The 27990-nt window shown below is 28.7% G+C and overlaps 1 protein-coding gene across 1 annotated transcript in view; it reads right to left on the bottom strand.

Annotated features, from left to right (window-relative positions):
• Nucleotides 1-27990, bottom strand: part of LOC122505668 (receptor-type tyrosine-protein phosphatase U) — a 592942-nt gene that overhangs the window by 70552 nt on the left and 494400 nt on the right. The window contains exons 9-11 of the mRNA XM_043617444.1: nt 16033-16168; nt 15289-15538; nt 13945-14021 (exon numbers count right to left, since the gene is read on the bottom strand). Of these exons, the coding sequence (XP_043473379.1) occupies nt 13945-14021; nt 15289-15538; nt 16033-16168 (463 nt within the window). The remainder of the gene's footprint in view (nt 1-13944; nt 14022-15288; nt 15539-16032; nt 16169-27990) is intronic.

Below are 27990 nucleotides of genomic sequence, written 5' to 3'. Positions count from 1 at the left end.
GCAAATTTTATTTTTGCGAATTTGCATTTCTGGAATTGATATTTTTATGAATTTGTTACTGTTGCTATTTGTAATTTTGTCAATAGTAGGGTCAGACCAGGTCAACTGTGTTAAAAAAATTTCGTTGATTTTCTAAAATGTTAAAACTTTTATGAAAATCTGTAGTTCACAATAAAACAATTTATCCGTTTTTTTGAAATTTTAAATTTTTGTTATTTTTTTTGCATTAACAAAATATTACAAAATTTAAAAAAAATTAATAACTCAAAAGCCGTTTACACTAAAATAATGAAACTTGCACTATTTACACAAAATTGTTCACTCTTTTAAAAGAAAATATTTGCATGATTGTAAATTTAAAAATTCCATATTTTTAATAACAATTTTATTAACAATTTGAATTATTTATGTTTTCTACCGCTCCTGTTACAATGAAACTCATAGGAAGTATACTCAGTAGTCTCTTCTTGAAACCCAAAAAAAAATTTTGGTATTTTCAATTTGGAAAATGTACATAACGAATTTTTTTATTAAAAACGCGCGCCAACTCCACAGTGGGAAAAAGTTGATTGTTGTAGAAAATTCAGTTTAGAGGTTACAAATATTATTTGTTTTTAATTTTTTTTTAAATGAAAGTTCGTAAAATTGCGCACCGATCTGTGGCGGTAGAATTTCGAAAACTGTTAACTAATTTTTTTTATTTAACAATATATATGAACAAAAGAGAAAAAAAATTCCAAAATATTAGTTAACAAATGCGTAGCATTAATATTTTTTAAAGTTAAGATATCAGATTTAATCTGATGGGTGCACAATTTTATAAACTTTCATTTTAAAAAAAATTATTAAAAACAAATAATATTTGTAACTTCTAGACTGAATTTTCCACGACAATCAAATTTTTCCCATTGTGGAGTAGACGCGCGTTTTTAATAAAAAATTCGTTATGTACATTCCAAATTGAAAATACAAAAATTTTTTTTTGGGTTTCAAGAAGAGACTACTGAGTATACTTCCTATGAGTTTCATTGCAACAGGAGCGGTAGAAAACATAAATAATTTAAATTGTTTATAAAATTGTTATTAAAAATGTGCAATTTTTAAATTTACAATCATGCAAATATTTTCTTTTAATAGAGTGAACAATTTTGTGTAAATAGTGTAAGTTTCATTAATTTATTGTAAACGGCTTTTGAGTTATTAATTTTTTTTAAATTTTGTAATATTTTGTTAATGCAACAAAAAATGACAAAAATTTAAAATTTCAAAAAAACGGTTGAAAGTGTTTTATTGTTTTGTTGTAAACTACAGATTTTCATAAAAGTTTTAACATTTTAGAAAATCAACGAAATTCTTTTAACACAGTTGAGCTGGTCTGACCTAGTCATTTTGCGAATTTTAATTTTTACGAATTTTCTGTTTTTTATTTCGCTTAATGTTATTTTTTGCAAATATTTGCAAAAAATTACAAAGCGGTCAAATGACATTTGAGCAAAAATTTATTAAATATTTAATTAATATTTTTAACATAATAGCATATATTGCAAATCTCTATAAATATTTTAATTTCTGCTTGTATTTTTATAGGTACTTACAAAAATTATAATATTTTACATAAACTTACGTTTTTCAAAGTTGCAGTTTATATAGACAGGTCGAAAAATATTTCTCACGTCGATTCGATAGCCGCGGTCGTTAAGCGTTTAGATAGATAGGTCATAGGTGCGGGGTTCGATTCCCATAGGGTACAAGTTTTAATTTAATTCTTCCAGTTTAATTAAAATGTTTGTATGTTTGGAGTGTGCTAAGAATATAATGTTATTAATGGTCATAAGAATCTTTTATTATTTTTTCCACAAATATTTTTTTTCAAAACGTATGTTTTCAATTGTAACCACCTTGGATACAATAGGAAAGAACTTTCTGTTATTTTTCGATATAGGATTTAATAGAATTTAAATCAAAAAATCGTATTGGATTGGAAACAATTTTTAATAATCACTTTTGATAGAATTTGATAGGACTTTCTTTGAAATCAGTGGGACAACATGGGACAATTTTCGGATAGACAAAGTATTGATTTGGATAGATTTTCTATTAAAAGTATGTGATAGAAACTGATTGCAATTGTTGAAAATTTTGGATTCAGAAACACGATTGAAATGGAAAGAGATTTTTTTCTTTCCATTTCTATCAAATTTTTTAAACAGAGATGTACAGACGCTGAAGTCAAAAAATTTTTTGAACCCTGTAAAAAAAAGTATTGGGAGGTACGGGATTCCGCATTGCGAGTGCCAACCTGTCAATGCGGTATTCGCGAATTACCGCATTGGGTGTCGTGGTGAATACGGAAATCAAGGGGTCCCAATGCGGTGCCAGTTTTAAGCTTTAAAAAAACGAAAATACGTGACAGGAGGAAATAATTAGTGTCAGTGGAGAAATATGCGAGTTAAAGGAATGAGAAAATAATAATAGTGAGTGTGAAAATGAAATTTTAAGAAAAAAAGGTAAGTTGAACTGTCAAATATGGGCCCAATGCGGCATAGGCTGATTTCAATGCGCCACAGCAAAAGCAACTTTGACTGGTTTGAATGGCGTGAAATAGGTAAACAAACATTTTCTAACACATTTGTCTCCGTACACAGACACTTTTCACTAAATCTGCCAACGTACAATTGGTAAGCATCTTCTAAATTACAAAAATCGAAAATATTGTTTAGATTCATGCAGAAACGTGGTTATAAAGTAAAAAATTGGAAAGTAATGTAATGCAAATCATATGTCAGCTGGGTCACTGTGTTCGCTCGATTCGCTCTGCTTGCTTCTGCCCTCTACTGGCCACTTGCACTATGTACCGATTGTGTACCGCATTGAAAGCAGCCTACGCCGCATTGGACTCATATTTGACATTTCAACTTACCTTTTTTTCTTAAAGTTTCATTTTTACACTCACTATTATTATTTTCTCATTCCTTTAACTCGTATATTTCTGCACTGACACTAATTATTTCCTCCTGTCACGTGTTTTGAACCACTGAATACAAATATCGTCGCCATTTTGAAAAATTCGCAAAAATTTAAAAATGGCGTATTCAAGATGGCGCAAACTTCGTAGCAAAATTGTCTTACATTATCCGAACATTAAAAAATTAATAAAAAGAAAGAAAAAGTTCCTTAAGGTTTTTGGGGTCGCTGATTACGAATTTGATGTCAAATTGACATTTTGACAGTTGACAGCTGTCAGAAGAACTGTCAACTTTTGCATTACTGATTTATTTTTTATAAAAAAGACTCCGTAAAGGGTTTTCGGGGTCGCTGATTACGAATTTGATATCAAATTTACATTTTGACAATTGACAGCTGTTAAACCAACTGTCAGCTTTTATAAGACTGATTTCTCTTTAAAAAAAGTGACGAAAAAAGGTTTTTAGGGTCGCAGATTTCGAATTTGAACTCAAATTAATGATTTAACAGTTGACATTTGATATAATTGTCAATTTTATAAGAAGTAATTTGGTTTATTTAAAAATGTCCGTAAAAGGGTTTTTACATGGCTGATTACGAGTTTGATATCCAATTGACAATACGCAGACAATACTGGCATAATAACAAAGAAAAAAATAATAATTTTGTTTGTGAACAGTACTCCACATCACCTTCGAGGTTCTGATAAAGATGCGTTAGATTTTTTTGGTGAATCTTCGCCTGTACACAGAAAAAAAGTACGTGAATCCTTCCTTGAAAGTGCTTGACTTTTGGATAGGACACAAAATACAAGACTGTATCATATACTTTTGATTAGAAAATATAAAAAAGTTCTAGAGTTATTGTAGTACTAGTATGGGAAACAGTGTTTTTTAAATTTTAACGAAAAGTCATTTGTTCAGTTTTATAAAGTACGTGAAAGATTAGTTGACTGCGCTTGAAAATTCTGTAGATCATGCGCAGTGTGCGTTGCGCGTTTCTACCAAAGGTAAATGCCAGCTGATCGTCTGTTTCCATTTGTGTTAATTTCAGATGTGAATATACTATTATTTTATGAAAAACAAATAGTGTTAATATATGTTTGTCTTCAAGAATTGACTTTCAAAAAAATATTTTTTATTTTGTGTTTCTCACAAAACAGAATGTTATGTAAGTCTCAGTTTTCAGTGAAATAGCATGTCTCAGAAGTCGTGAAAAATTTTACCAGGTGGTACATATATAAGAACAATTCGATAAGTACTTTTAAGTGTTAAGTGTGTGTTTATATTTAAGTTATACGCGAATATATGTGTGTGTTATAGGTTAGTTCATAAGTGTTGTTGAACGTCGAAAAGTGATACAATAATTGTTCTTTGTTTGTGTGACTAATTATCCAAATATGTGAATGAATGAGTGAATTTCAGAAAAACTGTGTGAACAAGTAGAAATTATTTTTTTTATTTTACAATTTTTTTGAAAGTCAATGAAATTCTCAAGCAAGGTACTAGAAATTTTTATTGACTGCTTTTGAAACTCTCATGCAAAAGTACTAGACTGTTTCTAGTATTTTGTGTCGTATCCAAAAGTCAAGTACCGAGTCAATGAAAATTTCACGTACGTTTTTTTTCCGTGTGCTCTATTTTAACACAACTCTTGTAATAATTATAAATCGTATAATTTTTGCTGATTTTATAGACACTTTTGCATAAACAAAATTACTTCTTTTAAAAATTAACAGTTGGTTTGACAGCTTCCAACTGTCAAATTGTTAATTTGACGTCAAATTCGTAATCAGCGACCTCGAAAACTATTTTGGAGTCTTTTTTATAAAAAGTGAACCAGTTTTACAAAATTTGACAGTTGGTTTGACAGCTGTCAACTGTCAAAATGTCAATCTGACAACAAATTCGTAATCAGCGACCCCGAAAACCCATTATGGAGTCTTCTTAAACAAAATAAATCAGTTTTACAAAATTTGACAGTTGGCTTGACAGCTGACAACTGTCAAATTGTCAATTTCACATCAAATTCGTAAACAGCGACCCCGAAAACCCTTTTAAAGTCTTTTTTATAAAAAATAAATCAGTTTTACAAAAGTTGACAGTTGTTTTGACAGCTGTCAACTGTCAAAATGTCAATCTGACATCAAATTCGTAATCAGCGACCCCGAAAACCCTTTATGGAGTCTTCTTAAACAAAATAAATCAGTAATGCAAAAGTTGACAGTTCGTTTGACAGCTGTCAACTGTAAAATTGTCAATTTCACATGAAATTCGTAATCAGCGACCCCGAAAACCCTTTTAAAGTCTTTTTTATAAAAAATAAATCAGTTTTATAAAAGTTGACAGTTGTTTTGACAGATGTCAACTGTCAAAATGTCAATTTGACATCAAATTTGTAATCAGCGCCCCCGAAAACCTTAGGAATGGCATCTCATTAGTTTATATATTTTCTATGTTTTTCTCGGGTGTTAAAGGGTTAAATTAAGATACTTCTTTTTGCAGTGTATATTCTTGAGTGGCTTTTGAGTTCGAGAACATCTAGGCGAACATGCACATGTTCATGCACAAGTTCGTGTGTGTATAACTTTGACTGGTTCATGTTCATGTGCATGATCATTCAAATACTTTAAAGGCTGCGCAGTAGTTTTCTAAGTGTTTTACAGCTGCGCAGTAGTTTTTTGCAACTTCAGTCAGAGACTTCTTTTGATTATAACTAAAAATTTTCTTAAAATTTTCTTAAATTTTAAACCTAAAAACAACGGTTTTTTAATACACACACGAAGATGTGCATGAACAGGTGCATGTTCGCCTAGATGTTCTCGAACTCAAAAGCCACTCAAGAATGTACACGTGCATGTTCTTGTACACGTTCTTGTTCATGTTCTTTGTTCCAATTTCTTGTACAAGTTCACTTGCTGATCTTGTGTAGGTTGTACACAATGATCTTGTACAAGATTTTTCAGCTATGTTACCCTTAACACGGCGAGCATAAGGTAGGGTAAAATTTACCCTGTGTGATATTCATCCCTCGAATTTGTAATGTTGAATTTAACTGTAATTTTTAATAGTTGTTCAGGTAACAAATAAGTGAAGAATAAAACTTAAAACTGAAAAAAAAATTTGTACACGTCTTATTGTTTATTTATAATTATTGTCAATAGATGTACGTTGACTATAAAACACACCAAGAGTATTGTTATTTGTATAATGTAAAATAAAATTCGAATCATGAAGGCACTTTGAAAAATATTTATTTGATTTAAATACACGGAAAGAAAAAGTCCGTCAACCATTAATGGATTAGTATATTACTTTGAGACGGGACTCTTTTTCCGTTGATGGTTACTTAACTTTACTTAACGATTGAAAACGAGTCATGGATTGATTAGAATTCCAGTATGTGACCAATTGTTTTAGATTTAATGCTGAATTGTTATCAATGGCTGTTTGAATGTTTACGAATCATTAGTGAAAGTTTGTGAAACGTTAGTTGACTCGTATTCTAAATCGGCGCTCTTCACTAGCGCATTGTTGCGCAGTGTACCGATGCGCATTTCTTCCGGTTTCTCTATAGTCCATGTGTTTTTGCTGTCTGCTATACATATCCCTATATACTATTATGTGTAATGTGAATATTTAACTTAACTAATAATTTGCAGTTGAATTGCGTCTAGAAATTGACCTCGATGAAAATATATTTTCTTTTATATTTCTCGCTAATTAAAAAGTAGTTATTAGTGCAAAATCATTTCTCACAAGTTGTGAAAAATTTTGTTATTTGGTATATAAGAACAGTTCGCTTCTAAACTTAAAGTGTTATAAGTGTGCGTTTCTACGTGTAGTTATTATAAGTGCGAAAATGAGTTGGTCTTAAGCGTCTAAGAGTGTAAATAAAATATCGGAACTGTGCAACGAAAAAAATGTGTTCATTCTGTACCAAATAGTGTCTAAAATTAGGGATAATTCTGAAAGAAGTTGAATTTTTTGAATGCTTTTGATAGTCATAGAAAATTTAATAGACAGTTTTCTAAATTTTAGTGAACGAGTTTTATATATAGATGACAGTTTTCTAAATTTTAGCAAGCAACTCGTCACTGATTGTGACTCAAAGTATGTTATCCATTCAATGATTTTGTGTCCCGTCTCAAAGTAATATACTAGTCTATTAATGATTGACGGACTTTTTCTTTCCGTGTAATTTTTATTTGGATCTAATAAATATTTATTTGCTTCAAATAACTTGAATTATTTGAATCACATTTATTTAAATCAAATAAATCTTAATTGGGTCAATTAAATAATTAATTGACTCTAATAAATGAATTTATTTACACTACCGTCCACGAGTATCAGGAGGATTACACGCAACTTTATAAAAAAACAAGCCATCACTTTTTTAATCATATCTCAGAAATAAAAGGAGATACAAAAAAACTTAAATACGGTTAAAATGCTTTATTAAATTCTGCGTAAAATAAGCCGTCTTTGAAGTCATTTCGTTAATTATTTTTTGAGTTGTAGAGTGAGAAACAAATAAAAATAATTATCAAATTTTCTCATTTTTGTCTCTTGACATCAACATTTCAAAAATCTAAAAAAATTTAGATAAAAGTTTTTTAAAAACACATAAATCTTCGTTAGAATTTTAGCTTTAAAAAAAGCCTTCGAAAATTAAAAAAGATTAATCTGGCTTCGATATACACAGGCACACAAAAAAATAAAAAAGTCAAAACCCAGAGGTCACACCCCCCTATCCCCATGTTTTTGGGGTCGCTGAAACCGAATAAGACCATGAAAATTTTTTTTCATCGGCCATTTTCCCGCTACCACCCCCTTACACCTGCTCCCGGGGGTTGGAATTTCAGTTTAAAAAAAAGTGGAGTAGGGTGTCTATTCCTATGTTTTTTGGGTCGCTAAAACCAAAAAAGACTACCAAAAACAAATTCTTTCCTCCCTTAATCCCCTACAACCCCCTTAACACCCGAAAGGTGGGGGGTCGAAATTCGAATTTTCACGAAAAGTCGATTACGGTGTCTAAACCTACGTTTTTTGGGTCTCCGAAACCAAAAAAGACTAACAAAATCAAATCCTTTCCACCCTCAACATCCTACAACCCCCTGCAATAATTTTTGATAATTAATATTTAATTTTCAATCTCCCAAAAATCGGTTCGTTTTATTTGAAAAAAATTATTACAGGGGGTTGTAGGGGATCGGGGTGGAAAGGATTTGATTTAGGGAATCTTTTTTGGTTTCAGCGACCCAAAAAACGTAGGTTTAGACATCGTAATCGACTTTTCGTGAAAATTCGAATTTCGACCACCCACCTTTCGGGTGTTAAGGGGGTTGTAGGGGGTTAATGGAGGGAAGAATTTGTTTTTGGTAGTCTTTTTTGGTTTTAGCCACCCAAAAAACATAGGAATAGACACCCTACTCCACTTTTTTTAAAACTGAAATTCCAACCCCCGGGAGCAGGTGTAAGGGAGTGGTAGCGGGAAAATGGCCGATGAAAAAAAATTTTCATGGTCATATTCGGTTTCAGCGACCCCAAAAACATGGGGAAAGGGGGGTGTAACCTCTGGGTTTTGACTTTTTTATTTTTTTGTGTGCCTGTGTATATCATTAAAAATGTGAAGCCGTGTTTCGACCGATTGGTGCATTGAAATTCAACTCTGACAACTCGATTCTGGCTTCGCGCGGCTGCGAATTGGTGTTCTTAAATTCTCGAGAATTTAAGTTGGGGTAATTTTCCTAAAGAAATTACGGTAATTTAATTTTTTTAAGAGAATTTAAGAGAATATTGAGAATTTAAGTTTATTTATTTAAATAATGTATATTTATTATTTTTATTAATATAAATACATATATTTCATCACAATTGCGATAATTACTTTTATCTAAAAGAATTCTTTAAGTTATATAATGTAAATAAAAAAAGTAAAACCACATATTTTTTAAGTTATAAACTTAATGTCATTTGCATTTATAAGGTTTATAAAATATGCGTAACTTAATACGAATAAAAGTTTAGATACTTTTGAAAATATGTGACGCTCCACAAGAAAAGGGACCTTATGACAAGAGTAAATAAGGTCCCTTTTCTCGTGGAGCGTCACATATATAAATAAAGAATAAGGATTATATTTAACATTATATATAATGAATTAAAAAATTTTTTAAATAAATATTTTGAAATTATTTGTGAATAAAGGCTCTCTGTCAGCTCTGCTGCGAGAGTAAGAGAGAAAAACCATTTAATTTAAATTTTCTGACTCTCTTGCTCTTATGTGTTACCATGACAACCTGCAGTCAGTAGAGCTGTGCAAGTACCTTTAATATATAGCATTTGTGGCATATTCTTGTTTACAAAATTTACAGAAGAATTTAATTGTTTTTGTATTCATTGGTTTTAAAATATTTCCATTTTACACTCTTTGGTTTTGTCATTTTTTAAATCTTTAAATATATAGCCACTTTAATAAACAAAATAACAACTACTAAATAAAAACACAACGTCGGACAATCGAATTTACCACAGTGTAATGACAAAAGTGAGGTTATGTCACATTCTCTTAAATTCTCAGAGAATTTAATCGTCGGTTATATTCTCGGTAATATTCTCGTTCTCGGTAATATTCTCTGGGTAATATACACGGAGAGAAAAAAAAGTGAGCCGTTTGATTTGTCAAGAGAGCGCTGTTTTCCCTTTATAAAGCACAGCAGTAGCGCCGAAAACGTCGAACGGTTATACTTTTTGAGGAGTATCGGTTCTCTTCTCCACACAAATAGAGCCGCTTACTTTCCAAAAAGTGTACCCGCTTTCCCCAAAAAGGAGAACCGTTCTCCCCTCGAGTGTAAGCAGCGTGCTTAACCTCAAGTTGAACGGCTGTTTCGCATTTAACGCAACCGCTCTACCGACAGGTAGAGCCGCTTACTTTTCTTTCTCTCCGTGTAACCGACTTAGAACACTACTGCGAATGAGAGAGAAAGCAGGTACGAATTCATGCTGGGAACGATAAACTTTCGAGTTTCTTTATATTACTCGTGAAACATCATTATTTATTATTCCCTAGCATAAATCCTTCCCTGTTTTCTCTCCCATTCGCAGCCCCGCGAAGCTAGAATCAAGTCGTCACAGTTAAATCCAATGCACCAATCGTCGAAACTCGGCTTCACATTTTTAATGATATATCGAAGACGGAGTAATCTTTTTTAATTTTCGAAGGCTTATTTTAAAGCTGAAATTCTAACAAAGATTTCTGTGTTTTTAGAAAAATTTTATCTAAATTTTTCTAGATTTTTAAAGAAGTTGAAGTCAAGAGACAAAAATGAGAAAATTTGATAATTATTTTTATTTCCTTCTCACTCTACAACTCAAAAAATATAGATAACGAAATGACTTCAAAGACGGCTTATTTTACGCAGAATTTAATAAGCTTTCTAACCTTATATAAGTTTTTTTTGTATCTCCTCTTATTTCCGAGATATGATTAAAAAAGTGATGGCATGTTTTTTCATAGAGTCGCTTGTAATCGTCCTGATACTCGTGGACGGTAGTGTATAATACAAAATATGAAGCATAAATATAAAACAGTGGTTATATGGTGCTGGAATATAAAAGTAAAAATGAAAAAATTGTTAAGTCGCTATTTTAAATATGTCACATAGTAAATGCGTTTAAATCCTAAAATTTAAAGGAGACATTGCAGTTCAAAATATGAAAAAAATCGATTTTATTTATTTTCGGATTTCTTACAGTGTCAAGAATACTCTCCTAAAATTTTATTAAAAAATTCGAAGTAAAACAAAAGTTATACATACTTATTCATCACCATATAATAAGCAGAATCCAATCGAATGATTTAAATGTTTTCTTATTTGCATTTTGTAAAAAAGACAAAAATGTATTTGGTGTTGCTGATCACAAATTTTATATCAAATTTTTAAAATTCAAAATGGCGGATCCAATATGGCGGAAGAGAAAATAAAAAATCAAATGGATTTGCTTGAAAATTGTTACTCGGGAGTTTTTGGGGTCGCTGATTACGCATATGATATTAGATTTTTGAAATTTAAAATGTCGGATCCAATATAGCGAACGACAAAATTTTTTTATTTTAATTTTGTCGTCCATCATATTGCATCCGCCATTTTTAATTGCCAATATGTATATTTTATGCAGAGCTGGGTAAATATTTGAAATGAATCTATTTGAAATACCTATTTGAAATGAAAAATGGCATTTTCTATTTTATATTTCAAATAGAAATGAAACAACCATTTTGCATTTTCTATTTTAAATAGATTTACAACCTATTTTCCATTTAAAATTCCATTTCCATTTTCAGTACTATTCAATAGTAATGCAAATTTTCACTGCTGAATTAAAACCTTTCAATTAAAGGTCCACCCCCATGGCAGCGTGAAAGCGGAAAGCGTTAGATAATAGGAACTTATGCTACAATGAAAATCTTCTTATTTCCTTTGAATCGAATGTTTTTATTGGCTAAACGCTTTTCATTTTCCTTTTTCACGCCGCCGTGGGACTGGACAGACCCTTAATGCGTTATCAAAAATCAAAGATCTTTTTTGTAAGTACAATACAATCCTTCCATCATCGGCTCCTGTCAAACGACTTTTCAGCCACGCTGGAATGATTTTACGTTCAAAAAAAGGTCCATGGGAGACGACATTTTTGAAAAGCAACCCATATAGCACAACATTTTTCAGAAAGTTTGCAGCAAGTTTGCGGTGCAAAGTTCGGAAGTTTGCATGTCAAGTTTGCAGCAAAGTTTATGGATGTATAAAAATGTCTGCCCGATTTAAAGTTTGCAATGCAAACTTGCTGAAAATTTGCATGGCAAAGTTAAACTTAAATGTCTGCGCATTAGTTTTCTATGACAGTTGAGATACGTTAACGTTGAGATTTTTTAGAAAGTTTGCGGCAAATTATTCTCAAGTTTGCTATAAAATTATTTGTAAGTTTTCCGTGAAAACTTGTAGCAAGTTTGCATTGCAAACTTTAAATCGGACAGACATTTTTATACGTCCATAAACTTTGCTGCAAACTTTCCATGCAAACCTCCGAACTTTGCACCGCGAACTTGCTGCAAACTTACTGAAAAATGTTGTGCTATGTGGGAATTGCTTTTAAAAGCAAACAAGCATATTAAAATTAAAAAATTTTCGAACTGTCAGGATACTCTAGATCTTATAATAAAAATTTTTTAAAAACCATTTTGCATTTTATATTAACCTATTTCAAATACATATTTTGCATTTTGATTTTAAATAAGAAACAGACAACTATTTTCCATTTTACATTTTAAATAGGTTTTATGAATCTATTTGGCATTTTGTATTTTAAATAGAAATAAAGAACCATTTTACCCAGCTCTGATTTTATGATTATTAATATTATGGGTTATAGTAATAAACAATAAGAATTATAAAAATAAATAAAAATGTAAAGTAGTATTAATTTTGGAAATAAATATTAATATTGGTGAAGAAAATTTTTAAATAAATAATTATCATAATTAGCTATTTTATTATTTATTTTATTATTTCTTAATTATAAATTTAAGTGCCATATAAACTTCACATAAGATAATTCATTTGTTACTTAGTGTTCATCTTCCACAATGACAGTTACAAGGTGGTTAAATTTTTTTAACAAAATGTTTATAAAAATAGTAAGGGAACATAGTCAAGGTCGGCTCATCTTTTGACTTTTGTTTATAACTTTTTTTTAAAATCAATTTGGTCAATTGAAGTGTATTGTTAGAAAGTTATATTTAATAGGAACACTTGCTGAACAGAGTAAATTTATTAGTTTTAAAATGAAAAAGTTATAAAGATTTCAAAAAAATATGTAGTCAAGGATGGCCCTTATAGTCAAGGTCGGCCCATGTGTGAACTTCAAAGAGCCTTACCGTTAAAAAATAGAATAACATTTTTAGCGTTACGAAAAATTTATCCTTTATTGTTTACAACTTGTAAAGAGTTACAAACTAACTTAATGAAATAATGAACAGAATTTATAGGATTTATTATTATTATTCTAATATCTTTGGCAAAATGTGTGTGTGTGCCAATGTTTATTTGTATATTTATTTAAAAAGTATCTGTCAAATTCATATCATAAATGGTGGGCCAACCTTGACAAAAAGTACAATTGCCGAATTGTTCTAACCAAAAAAAGATACGTTTCGGGATTCTCCAAAAATGTAATTTATTGAACAAAAAATTAGATATTTGAAAAAAGTAATGATTTTTATTTGCCTGGATTTAAATCTATTTTTTGTGACGTACAATACATTCAAATATTCAAACTATCAATAGATGAAAAATAGTTTTTTAAAGAAATTCTAGTTTAGAGGTATTTAATTAAAAAATTCCACCAGGGTCAAATTCATGTGTGCTGACAAGACAGAAAAACGAAAAAAATCCAAGTTCTATCCTTTATAAAATATAATCCTTTTTGAAAGGTTTTTCTGTAATTTTTCATTAATATTTTAAAGTGGTAAATCAATAAAAATGCTACAAATTATTGATCATTCTGAATAATAGTCTTTCTCATATCCAATTTATAAAACGTAAAATGTTTGTTTCCAACCATTAGTGCCATCACTGTTGCTGGTATTTTCATTTATTAAATTTTTTTCATTCCGTATAAATATTTAAAAAATTTCCTGTACCTAGTTTATAAACACTTTAAATTGAGCAACTTTTAATTAAATCAAAATCATTCATATACTTTTATTTTCTATATTTTAACATATTTCAAGAAATTCATTATTCATATGCATTTTTTTCAAATACTTGTGAGACGACAGAAGAAAATATATATATGTATAGGATTATGTAAAGAGAATGAAAAAAATTCAAAATAAAATGTGCAGAGAAATTTGTTTGTCAGCAATAATAAAAAGGAGGGTGCGACTTGAGATGATAAAATAGGTCAAGATTATACTCACGTCAACGAAGACGGCATTTATGTAGTCGGTATAAATATTTCCCTGAAAACTTTGTAGATATGGTCGGAAGTTGTCAGCTGTGAAGTATGTGCAAAAAAAGTTAATTCAAGTTGTTTTGAAAAATATTGTATTTATTTATAAACAAGCACCCCAAGTGCGAAATGCCAAGACTGCAAAAACGGCCTTTTATTGGTCCAGTAATGTCTGCCGAGAATTGTCAATAGTTACTGGGCCAGTACTGGTGTTCAAAACGTCCCATTACTGGGCCAATGATGTCACCGATTGTCAGATATTCTAATTTTTCAAAAATATCCCTAATCTCGGCCCAGTAATGACGCGTTCACAGCTAGGTTGTTGAATCTTTAATGACAAAATATAATTGCCAGTGATAGGACGAAGCTCGGCTCAGTAATAGCACATTGATGTCACAAATTTTGTATCTTTAATGACAAAGTTCTCACGGCCGGCAAAACTTTGGCATTCATAGAAGGTCCAACTTTGTTTGACAATGGTCGGGCCAACCTGCGTATAGATCAAGTCGGCCGATCAATGGCTGACACAGTTGGGCCGACTATGGTTGCCAAAGTCAGCCTGACCATTCATGCCCACGGTCGTCAAAACGTTCATCCATAGATGGCCCAACTTAGGTGCCAACAGCTGGTCCTACTGTATCAACCCGACCATTGTCTAACTAAGTTGGGCCGACCAATAATTCGCACCTGGGTAATGGCAAAAATTTTGTATCATTGAAGTTAAATTTTAATTGCCAGTAATGCGACGTAGCAAAGCCCAATAATGGCTAAAATTTTCCATCTATGATGGCAAATTATAATTGTCAATATTGGGACGTAGCTCGGACCAGTAATGGCACATTAATGGCTAGAATTATGTATCTTTGATGGAAAATTATAATTATCAATAATGGCACGAAGTTTGGTCTAGTAATGGCACGTTAATGGCTAAAATTTTTTATCTATCACGGTAAATTATAATTGATAATATTGGGACGTAGCACAGTAGACAGAGTGTTAGGCTTCGTCAGGTTGAGGTATCGAACCCAACAAGCAGTAAAAATTTTTCAAATGTTTGTAAGATTGCGTTTAAGTTAAGGAATAAAGCCGTATAAATATTATAAATTAATTGAAAAACATAATTATTTGTATTATTTTCCGCATATTGCCAATACTAGGGAAGCAATGGCGGACAATATTGGGTCACCACAAGAGACGGCCCAATATTGTCTGCCAAGACTTGGTGCCAACTTTGCCAATACTAGGCCATTATTGGGCCGTGTTGTTTTTCGCACTTGGGACTATGAAATAATTAATAAAACATTAAACGTACGTGGAACGACAAGTACATCTCTATTTTTCTCTCTATTGTCGGCACGATGTCCCCCAGCACAGTCACCTATTGTAAATCGCGGTGTTTGCTTACATATTTGCTGATATTCCCTCTGATACTCATTCATCTTGGTTATCGGATTTTTTATGCTCTTTTGCTTCAAACGTTGCGACAGTTCCGAGACCGGAAACCACGACGCACCACATATCACAAACTCCTCCAAGGTGTCGTATATAAATTTGTACTGTTCCTGTAAATTATAAACGAAATCCCATCATAAGATGTTTTTTTTTAATTATTTATTTATTTTCTAATATCAGAATAAATATTCATGTGAATAAATAAATCAAACATTATTTGAGGATTATTTGTTTCTAATGAAAGTAGGGTAAGTGATAAAAATATTTTAATTGCGAAAATATTAAGAATCGTGTTGTAGAATAAGCTAACTTTTTCCCTAAAAAATTTTTTTTAATACGCGAAAAATTTAAAATTAAATGAGAGAAAGCTTTTAGTTATGTTGAAACGATACGGAGAGTGAGAGGATGATAGAGTTATAAAGGCCTTTTGAAGTATAAAGAAGGTTGGATGTTTCGATATAAAATTAAGTAAAATTTTCATTAAATTTAAAAATATAATAATAGGCTATACACTTTCTTTTGTTATTTATTTTTCCACTTTTTAAAAAACAAATGCTTGCTTTGATTATTTAGTGTGATTAAAATTATCGAATAGGTTACATACCAGATTTTCAATCAGTCCTTTTCGACTCTTCTTAAGTTTCTTTAAATATCCAAACACGTCAAATGTATCTTCTTCCTCAGATAGTTCCATATTTGCATCAATCGCTAAATAAACTCCTGACCTTCCACCGCCGTCGCTGAAAATAAAAATTTATTTTTAAAACTCTTCTTTTTTTTATTACATTTATTAGTTGTTTTGGAATTTCATTTTTCTTTCCTTAAAAAGCAGAACTTATAAAAATAATGATTTTTTTAAAATCCGATTTGCTGTAAGAATATTTTTATTTTTATCAAGTTTAATAAGTTCAGTATTTTAATCAATTCAATTTTAATATAGGGTAAAAGTGCTATTTACGGCGCGATTGAATCGGTTTATTTGTTTGGTTCTCTGTAAACAGCCAATTTCAAAAAGGTAGGAGAGACTAGGTGCGGTTGTTACGCTGTGCAGTTGTTACAAATGGAATATCTCAGAAACAGTTAGTTATAGAGATGGGGTTCCAAAGAGAAAAATGTTTATTTTTTATGTACGAACTTACTGCAATATGTTTAAAAATTATATGCAAGCTTTACAAGTAAAAAAATAGGCAGAAAAAAAATTCAGCAGATTCGTTTGAAATGTAAAATATTTGTCAAAAATGTAATCACACTCATTTTATATGAAAAATCTCATGGTTTTTCTAAATTAATCTTCAAAATTAATGAAATATAAACTTTTTTAAGTTTCTTTCATTTCAAAACAATATTAATGCTGCCATCTCTACACGGAAAAAAATAATTCGGAAATAGTTCCTGAATTCGTTCCGAAATTGAGGATATGAGCAAAAGTCGGTAATTATTATAGAGCTGTTATTTGGAAGAAATGTCGAACTTTCAAAATAGATATTCAGGAATTGTATGGTAAGAACTCGGTATTTATGTGATAGTTTTTACGAAATGTAGCGGCTGAGTATTTCAGATAGTTTGGACGGTAGAACTTCCGATGAGTTCGGGAAAAATTCAGAGGGTCGCTTCATATATGAAGAAGCTCTTATAAGGGCTACAGAATAGTTCCGGAACAATTCCGTAGCAAAGAAAATAAAAAAAAGAAGTTGTGTATACGCATATATACTTGATCGACATTCGTCAAGCAAGGCGAACTGTGATTGGTTGAGGAGGATACACACACATACATACATACTTAATACACTTATAGCTACTTACATATATTCTAACTCACACATAATTTATACACAAATAAACGCAAATACACGACGCATTGAATCGCACGCTGGTTGTAGGGACCTGGGAAGTCTCTTATATACTAGACTTTACTTTTATTCAGCGCTTGTGAGAAACGGGGTCGTCACATCTTTTCTTTCGATGAAGTTCGGGAATTATTATGAAATTTAAACTGGAGTTCTCCTTGATTAGACGCTTGTAAATACTATTTTAGAAGAAATATAATTTCTACGACAAAATTTCGATAATATTATAGACCAGTCCTGTATTTCTCCAGGAATTTATTTACATTGCTGATTTTGAAAGTCTCACAAAAACCGTTTCGTAATTAGTTCGGAACAATTCAGATATACTTACATTGACTTTCTAAAAATTTCTGGAACTTTGCACAAATCCTCAATTATGGAACAAATTCAGGAATTCTTACAGAATTTATTTTTTCCGTGTATGGAACTGTCACGTACTATTACGTTGAGCCAAAAATTATAAATAATTAATAAAAATGGTTATAAAAAATTATTTGTTTTCAATTTAAAAATGTTATAGATGATTTTTGGTATTGTAACAACCGACATTCACTTTGTGCAGTTGTTACAATTTACACGCTGTCACTTAAATGATTCTAGTTAATTAAATAATAGATATAGAGCTAAATCATTTATGGCCTTTTATTAAAACTAGATAATATACCTTCGATTTAATCGTGTGACCAAACAAATTGGAGTTTAACTCTAATCATAGTAATTGTTTTTATCAAAATTGTAACAACTGCACCTAGTCTCCCCTACCCCATTTTGCCCTACTCTCCCCTATTTAAAATACTTGAGATGTCTTGTGTATCATATTTGAAACAGGTTTACAACAGAAACTAATTTTGAGACACCAAATTTTGCAGTGTTAATCTGAACTTTATATTTACAAAATATTGTTTTTCATAATTAAAAAAATTAATTTGGATCTTTCATGTCTTAGGCATATTTATTTGTTTCAAGAAAAAACTTTATTTGTCACAAATAAAATCCTTTTAGGATGAAATAAAATTTGTATTTAAATTAAATAAATTTATTCGTTTCAAATAATTAAATAAAATTTATTTGTAATAAACAAACTTCTACTTGGCTCTGAGATAAATCTACCTTTCTCTGGTGTAATAATTTTTTTAAGTCTTTAAAAATCAGAGAATTTTGCTTTGGAAGACCAGCAAAATAATTATATTAAAATTTTATTACTTTAAATCCTATTGGATTTAATTGGCGACCAAATTTTTTAAAAGTCGATTAAAAGTTTAATAGAGGCAACTTTAAAAGTTGTCTAAAAGTGTTAACTCAGGGGTTTTTAGTGTCACTAATTTAGAATTTAATGCCAGATTTAAAAATTTTAAATGGCAATTCTAATATGGGGATTAAAAAGTCGCCATATTAAATCCATCATTTTGGGTTTCGTAAATATGTGTTCTATTTTAAGGTCACTATGTCTTTTTCAATCGTTGATCATAAACTTTGTCAACTTGACCACCTGGAAATAATTATAAATTATATTTTTTTACACGGAGAAAAATAAATAGTAATAATTATACTATTTTCGATGAAAAATTACTACTTTTAAGTAGTAATTTTGAAACTGCTCGAAAAATAGTAACTTTTGCTTCGTATTCAAACGATTTTTACTTTTTTGAAAAAGTATAATTTACTTCAAGGAATCTAAATTTTATTAAAAGCCGAGTAATATTTAAAATGTCCCGAGCAATTAATACTCTGAGCGAAGCAACTTTTATTACGAATCAGAGCAATTATTACTATTTCGGTAAAGATTTTTACTCGTAAAAGTAGTAATCCGTACCCACACAATGACGCGCCTCACACCGACGGGCGAAACGAATGCCGGCGCGCCTGCGCGTCTGTCCACGCCGTGACGAAAAAAAATGCTGGTGTAGAGAGCTATATTGTCTCGTTTTATTTTAATAAATTAAAATAAAATAATCAGTGCGTTCAAAAAATATTTTTTCAAGTAATTAACACTCTGCATGTGTATTATTATTCATTATTCATAAGTTTTACTTTTTTTTCACATTCTTACTTACAATTAACAACTTAACATATCGGAAAATCTTAACATCTATACAGTTTCGAACCCTACCTAACTTATATCTAACGCAACCTAAAATCGCACGCATTTATACTAAGCCTCTCGGCTACGCAATCGCTATGGAGAAAATTTCATGTTACCCGCATATATCTCTTTTCGATAAAGTGAATCATAAATTATATTTATTTAGATAAGTTACTGAATTAAAATATAAACATTTATAATAATAATAATAATAATAATAATAATAAACAGTATTATTAATTTAAAATTACTTATTTTAATTATTAAATTATTAGATTATAATGTTAATGATTTTATTTATTTATATATATTTTTTATTAATTAATTAGTAATTCATTAAAAATTAATTAACTAATTATTAAGTGATTATACATGAATTGCATACTTTGGAAATTGATAAATAATTAAAATGCATATAGCAATTAATGATCGCACCACTGATATAAACAAAATTGTCCAAAGAACTGAACCGTGCTACACGTGCTTCTTGTAACCTAGAAATGTTGGATCACTTTGACGTCAGGTTACGGTCGCTGCGCATGACAGTAGTGACGTGATCACACCTATGTGTGTGAACACATAGGTGTGTAACAGTAGTGGTACGGATTACTACTTTTACGAGTAAAAAATTTGTTCTGCAATAGTAAAAGTTGCTTCTTGCAGAAGCAATCTTTATTTTCCGCAGTATTAATTATTAGAATTTCTACAAGTAATATTTACAACATATCGAATGTAAAAAGTAATACAAAATTTAATAAAATTTACAATGACGATGTAAAAATTAAAATTCTTAAAGCAATTTTTAAACGTGACTACTGTAATAATTACTATTAGTAATTTTTACTACCAGAAATAGTAATTTTTACTTCATGCGAAGTACATTTTACTATGAATAGTAATTTTTAATATAAAAGTAGAATTATTACTATTCCATAGCAACTTTTACTAGAAACTCAGCACCATTTTTCTCCGTGTAATTTAAATGAGGTTCTCTCTCAAACAGAAATAACAAGCAGTTCATTATGAAACTTGATATACTGATAGATATAATGGTTTCAAGAAGATGTAGTTAAATTTTTTAGAGGTCTAGGTTGATTATATGACAAAAGATGTAAATAATTTTCTCTTTTCACATTTAACACTGTGTCTTATGGAAATTGCATTTTCTTGGTCTTCAATCTTAAATTGTGAGAAATCTGACAAACCGATATCTAGAACTTTTTATACCTAAAGTTAAATAACAAATATTCACTTATTTCCACCCACATAGCACAGTTTTTTCCGGGAAGTTTCCCACGTTAAGTTCGGAAATTTGACGTGTTAAGTTCCTGGAGACTTCCAAGAAACTTGATATGTCTTAAGATTTAAAGTTTCCACTGTTAACTTCCAGGAAATTATCAATGGAATTTGCCAGGAAAAAGGACTAGAAATTTCCTGAAAAATTTAAGGAAGTTTTTTTGGAAGTTTCTCTAAAATTATTTCTGTTAATTTCACAATTGTTCAGTAAATGTTTTTAGAAAATTTACCCTAAAATAGAAACGAAAGTTTCTTGTATAATTTATTCGTTAATTTTACATTAATTATTATTTAAAATAATAATAAATATTTAATACTTATACAAAGTGGGGTTTTTTCATAAAAATAAAATTAAAAAAATTATTTAATTAACTTATTTATACTTTTCCCGCAGTTGTTTCTACTATTTTTGTTTTTGGAAACCTTATATTAAAGAAGACAAACTTGAAAATAAATTCGGGGGAACGGGGGATCGAACGCGGGTTTCGACGGACGCAACGCAACTACCTAACCAACTACGCTAAACTAACATGTGTTTAGAGGAAAAAAAATCTTTCTCTTAAGGTACAAGTAATCTTAATGGTTGGTAAATATGAATGTCGGGATAATTTAAAAATTTTATTCTCACAATTCAAATATTTCTTATATATAATTGTTAGAATATATATTATAATACAAGTTATAATAAACTTAATATTAAATACAAGTTTTTCTTTACCAGCATTAATTCTTTTCATTGAAATAGTCTGCCTATTGAAATTGAAATCAATATTAAATATACATTTATTTTTAATAAATGCATTTAATATTATTATTATTTTAATAATAATTAATAATTGTAATAATAGAAATTAAAAAAATAATATATCATAATAATATTATTAAAATTCACTCGCGCTAACGTTCGTTCTGTTGTATTTAAAGTTACTTGTTTTTATTTATTAATTTGTTTTTATTATATTTCAAGATAAGTAAATATTTACTGGACATAAATATTGTAATTTTAATTAATTACTATTATTAATTATTAATTCTATAATTATCTTCGCACTTCATTCTTTCATTCATGCCACAGTTTGACGTTATAGTTGTTGTGTATGCTTTTGCTTTTTTTTCTTCGGAAAATATTGGAAAATATTGTTTGAAAAATCGAAGATATGCGCAGGTATTTTTTAAGATTTATAATAAAATAGGTAATATTTGAAATTAGAAAATTTAAACAAAAAGTTATGATTAACAAATAAATTTTGTTTTTATATGCTTTTTTACAACAAATTTCGCTTGACTGATCTTTAAGTAATTCTCATTCTGTAGAAAATGATTTTTAAAATAAGCTCAAAAGCATTAAAAAGTGTTCATAATTTTATAAATTATTCAAATTTATGAAAAACGTTGAAAATGATGACTTCTGTAAGGTCTTATTCTTTTCACGATTTTATCATCTTTCAAAAAATAAAAAGAAAAAAATTTAATTTGCATAAAATTTTGTTTTAAAAGTTTTTTCATTCACCTGAAAATGATTGGTCTTTCAATTTTGACCGGTAGTGTATTTCTAATAATAATAATTAAACAAAATACATACAATTTTAATTAAATTCGTTAAAAAAATTTAATAACGAAAAAATTTCACATTCTACAAAAAAGTGAAAAATTCGTCAATTTAGATGAATTTTTTTTAAACAATATTATCACAAAACAAATTTGAGTTCGTGAAAATTTGAACTAATTAAAACAAAAGTCATACAAATTTTCTAAAAATTAATTTTTAAATAATATATGAAGTTAATAAAAGATAAAAATAAATAAGATTACTTTTTCTTGTACAAGGTTGTATTAATATTAATTAGTTTTCAACTACAATAATTGAGTGCTTGGATACAACAAGGGGACGTACGCTCGGCGAGCCGCTTTAAAGTCAGTCAAAGGTACCGTAAAGTGTAAAAAATGAAAATTCAAAATATTGAATTTTGAAAACTGCCATCTCATAGGAAATAGAAATGCGCATCTTTTTTTCCTTTGAAATTTCTTTGAATAATTAATATTTTTATATATGATAATGGAAAAAATGTGATTAATTTTCATTGTCAAATTTAATTGAATTTTAAAACATAAATCGTCGTATCTCCGACAAAAATGAATGAATTCTTTTGATTTTTGGTATACAAATGCATTTGGACCTATACAAGACGACAATATCACGGAAATGTTAAAAGTAATTAATTGTTTATTGATTTTTAATTGTTAATACTGACCGGTCAAAAATAATTTTTTCTTATCTTTGGCTGCAAAAAGTATGCGGGGAACTTTAAAATTCAAACAACTTCCAGTGAGACATTTGTTTATTACGATGTGAAGAAGTTTTCTGTAAAATTGCAGAAAGATTAGTTTTATATTTACAGAAATACAATAGTTTTAAGAAAAGCTCGCGCCGCCAACGATCCCTACCGCACAGATTTTAAGGTTAGTTGCACAGTAAAGTTTTATTTATATATAAATATATGTGTGTAATATTTGCATTGAATTATTTATTAACTATTACATACTATTTATACAACATAGCTATAAACTTTTTTAATAATTTTGTAAAACATTATGTGTATGAATATAAATATTACAAATAATTCTAGCAGTATTTAATTAAATTAAGATTATTTCTGGATATTTATTTTTGTTAGTATATCGTTTATTTACAACTCAATTTTTATCGACTCTATAATGTATTAAAACTATTATTCAATATGCTGTAACAACACTTAATGTCCTTTTTAATTACATATTATGTTGAATCTAGTATAATCTAATAATATCTATTAAAATATAATAGTTCAAAATATCACAATTGTCAAAAATTGTTTAAAATAAACATTTTTTCCGGTTTTTAAACAATAACATTGACATCTAAAAACGTTTTAAAAATTGTATAATGTTTAAATGTTTAATGTTTTAAAAATTGTATAATGTTTAAATGTTTAAATGTTAGTGCCCATTTTGGCACTATTGGAGTTATCTATATGGGCGTATTTCTGGCAAAATTTGGAAAATTTTGAGTGGTCTTAGAACTTTTTTGGTTAAAAATTTGCTGAGTTACGGAATTTCAAAGTTTAGAACGCCAAAAACCACATTTCGAGAAAAACGGAAATAAAGATTGCGATACCAACTAATTGTTGTATCTCTGGTTCTTCTTGGAAGTTATTCAGATAAGAATTGTTTCCAGTTCAGGGCACCTTGAAGATAAAAAACCAACAGGTTTTAAATTTTTAAAAACATCCCCCCCCTCTTAATTTTGAAAATACGAAAAACCGACAATATGGGCCCTTTTCTAAAAAGGACATTTTTTCTATTAAAAAACAATTTTTTACAAGATTAATGATTTGGTACAATTTTATTGTGTCATTTGAAGAAAAAGAATAGATATTAAACTTATTTAAAATTTTTTGACAGTCTGTATTATAAAAAAATTGACGCAATATCCAAATTTTCATTTCGACAATTACGAAAAAAAGACTTTAACATTAATATCTCTGGTTCTTCTGGTAAGTTATTCAGATAAGAATTATTTACAGTCCAGGGTACCTAAAAGATTAAAAAACAATAGATTTTTAATTTTTAAAACCATCCCCCCTCTCTTAATTTTGAAAATACGAAAAACCGACAATATGGGCCCTTTTCTAAAAAGGACAGTTTTTCTATAAAAAAACCATTTTTTTATAAGATTAATGATTAGGTACAATTTTATTGTGTCATTTGAAGAAAAAGAATAGATATTAAACTTATTTAAATTTTTTTAACAGTCTCTATTACGAAAAATTTCACGAAATATCGAATTTTTCATTTCTATGACTACAAAAACAAGGACTCTAACATCAATATCTCTGGTTCTTCTGGGAAGTTATTCAGATAAGAATTGTTTACAGTCCAGGACACCTTAAAGATGAAAAATCAACAGTTTTTAAATTTTTCCACACCTCCATTTTTAAAATACGGATTACTTTTGCAAATGACCGACAAAATGGGCCCTTTTCATTTTTCTAAAGAACCAATGAAATCATACAGTTAAATTATCGATAAATTAATGAAAACCGCATGATTCGACTTGTCAAAACATGTAGATTGATAATAAAAAATAAAAAAAAATTAAGATTTTGCTCTAAAATTACTTAATTGAGATTATCTCGAAAACTAGAACCGACAATATGGGCCCTTTTCATGTAGACGTCCACAAATATAAAACTAATCTTTCTGCAATTTTACAGAAAACTTCTTCACATCGTAATAAACAAATGTCTCAATGGAAGTTGTTTGAATTTTAAAGTTCCCCGCATACTTTTTGCAGCCAAAGATAAGAAAAAATTATTTTTGACCGGTCAGTATTAACAATTAAAAATCAATAAACAATTAATTACTTTTAACATTTTCGTGATATTGTCGTCTTGTATAGGTCCAAATGCATTTGTATACCAAAAATCAAAAGAATTCATTCATTTTTGTCGGAGATACGACGATTTATATTTTAAAATTCAATGAAATTTGACAATGAAAATTAATCACATTTTTTCCATTATCATATAAAAATATTAATTATTCAAAGAAATTTCAAAGAAAAAAAAGATGCGCATTTTTATTTCCTATGAGATGGCAGTTTTCAAAATTCAAAATTTTGAATTTTCATTTTTTACACTTTACGGTACCTTTGATATTAATATTGATTGAATTTCAAAAACTTCCATGCAACTTCAAATTATTTTTTTAAAAACTTAAATTAAATTTTTTCAAAAAAATTAATTCTTCAACTTGTCAGTTAAAAGTGTACAAAATTCAAATTTTCATATATTTCAATTTGAAACCTTTTCAAAATTATTCACATATTTAAATACAGAAGTAAACAATTTTTTGAATAATAATTCTTATAAAGAATTTTATCAACAAATTTTTAAATAATTGAATTCTTTTGACGAATTTTAATCCAATTTTTAAGAATAATTACATTTTTCTACATAGGAATTCGATTAAAATTAAACTAAAAATAATTAAAATTCTGCGACTAGTTTTAATTTAGGAAAATAATTTAATTCCTAAAACAAAATAATTTATTAATAAAAAAAAAAAATTTATTTATAAAAAAAGTTTATTATTTATGAAATTAATTGAATTATTGCAAAGAAATTTATAAAAAATTTGTTAATAATTGAATTGCTGTGAAATATTTATTATTTATGAAAATAATTAAATGTTTGAGTACAATTTTATACAAATTTTTACTAAATATTTGAATTCTTTTAGGTCTATTAAAATAGTAGATATACACGGAAAAAATTAATTTAGTACATTTTACGAAACTAATTTTGGAATAGCGGATACGGAGAGGAGTTTAGTATAAGATAAAACAGAATCAATAGTAATATATGATGACTGCGTTTCTCGAAAACTCAAAAAAAATTCTATGGACTTCACAAATGATCGGTTGGACGTTCTAATTCAAGAGTTTTGTAAAATGTTTAGCCTGAAGCGCATGCGCCACGGAAAAAAATATTCACGGAGAAAAAAACGAATAAAGCAGAAAAAAGAATTTCTTAATGTACCAATGAGCTCTCAAGACCATTTTTTCTCGACTTCTATAGGAGATAGATGATTGGTTCGACACATGTGACTGCACTCTACAACGCAATGGTTTGCTTGGATTGGCTTATTTTATTCTGACACTAACTTAACGGAAATACGCATACATATAAACGAATTCTGACGCAACGCACATACAATATAACTCGCACTTGTAGATGAAAGAATTGAGTTTCTTTATATACTAACTGAGGAGATTAAAACTGCGCTTGTGAGAAATGTCAATATACTGAATATTAATTTTAAAAAAAATCATTTTTTTAAAAGTTATACAAAATATTTTATAGTTTTTAAAATAACATTTTTTAATTATAATTGGTTATAAAATCTCTATAAAATTTTTCAATTTTTAAAAAATAATTTTATTCTTAATTTTAAATTATAAATAAATTGCAAAAAAATTTTCAAAATTAAATTCAAACTCAAAAAATTTTAATATTAAATTGTCTAAAATTTGAAGTAATAACAGTTAAAACTAATAAAAATTAGAATTAATTAAAATTTTGAGAAATTAATATATATGTACATTTATTGTCATCGGTAAATATTATGATAAACTATAAAATTTATTGGAATGTAAATTAAAAGAAATTAATAATAATTAAAAGTTTGGATTACAAAATCACATAAAAAATGTTACGAATTTGGAACAATGAAATATGAAATACGTAAAAAAAAACAATTATCCAAATGTTACCAGCAGGTAAAGCAGTTCTCTTTTTCCTTCCACATATTATCTCTATATACAGCAGACAAGTTAATACCGACGCGACCAGACAAGCTTCAACATATCTATTTATAACGCGACCTTTGGTACACCCCGTATAGAATTTTACGAAACTCTGTGTTCGAGAATTCACGATAGACAGCGAAGTGGAAACTCAAACCACGCGTTTTTAGATTGCACGAAACATTTTTACCATTTTTTGATAAAATGTTCACCAGAAAATACGAAACATTTCTACATTCAAGCTTGTTTTATAAATTACAACACTGGTTGCAGTTTCTCGAAAATTGTTCTGCTTAAAGTAGTGAAAGTTTCTGGGTTTTTGAAAAACTTCGTCAAGGAATCTTAAATATCCGCTAGTGCGAAATTAGTTTCGTAAAATCTGCTAAACTTATTTTTTCCGTGTATTGAAAATCATTGATGTGAGCAAAATTTTTGAATGTAATTGATATAATGATGGTAAAGAAAAACTTGTATTTAATATATCTTAATTTCACGTATTAAAACTGCTTGTATTACTTATTGTTTATTTATTCTCATATGTATAAAACAATCAGTAATAAGCACTATTTAAAATTATTAATCTCCATAAAAATGAAATTCTAACAATTATATATTATTATTATATTTTTAATATAAGGTTTCCAAAAACAAAAATAGTAGAAACAACTGCGGGAAAAGTATAAATAAGTTAATTAAATAATTTTTTAAATTTTATTTTTATGAAAAAACCCCACTTTGTATAAGTATTAAATATTTATTATTATTTTAAATAATAATTAATGTAAAATTAACGAATAAATTATACAAGAAACTTTCGTTTCTATTTTAGGGTAAATTTTCTAAAAACATTTACTGAACAATTGTGAAATTAACAGAAATAATTTTAGAGAAACTTCCAAAAAAACTTCCTTAAATTTTTCAGGAAATTTCTAGTCCTTTTTCCAGGAAAATTCCATTGATAATTTCCTGGAAGTTAACAGTGGAAACTTT

This window comes from Leptopilina heterotoma, unplaced genomic scaffold (assembly GCF_015476425.1).
Source record: "Leptopilina heterotoma isolate Lh14 unplaced genomic scaffold, ASM1547642v1 Lhet_362, whole genome shotgun sequence".
NCBI lineage: Eukaryota > Metazoa > Arthropoda > Insecta > Hymenoptera > Figitidae > Leptopilina > Leptopilina heterotoma.
This window is presented reverse-complemented; position numbering and strand designations above follow the sequence as displayed.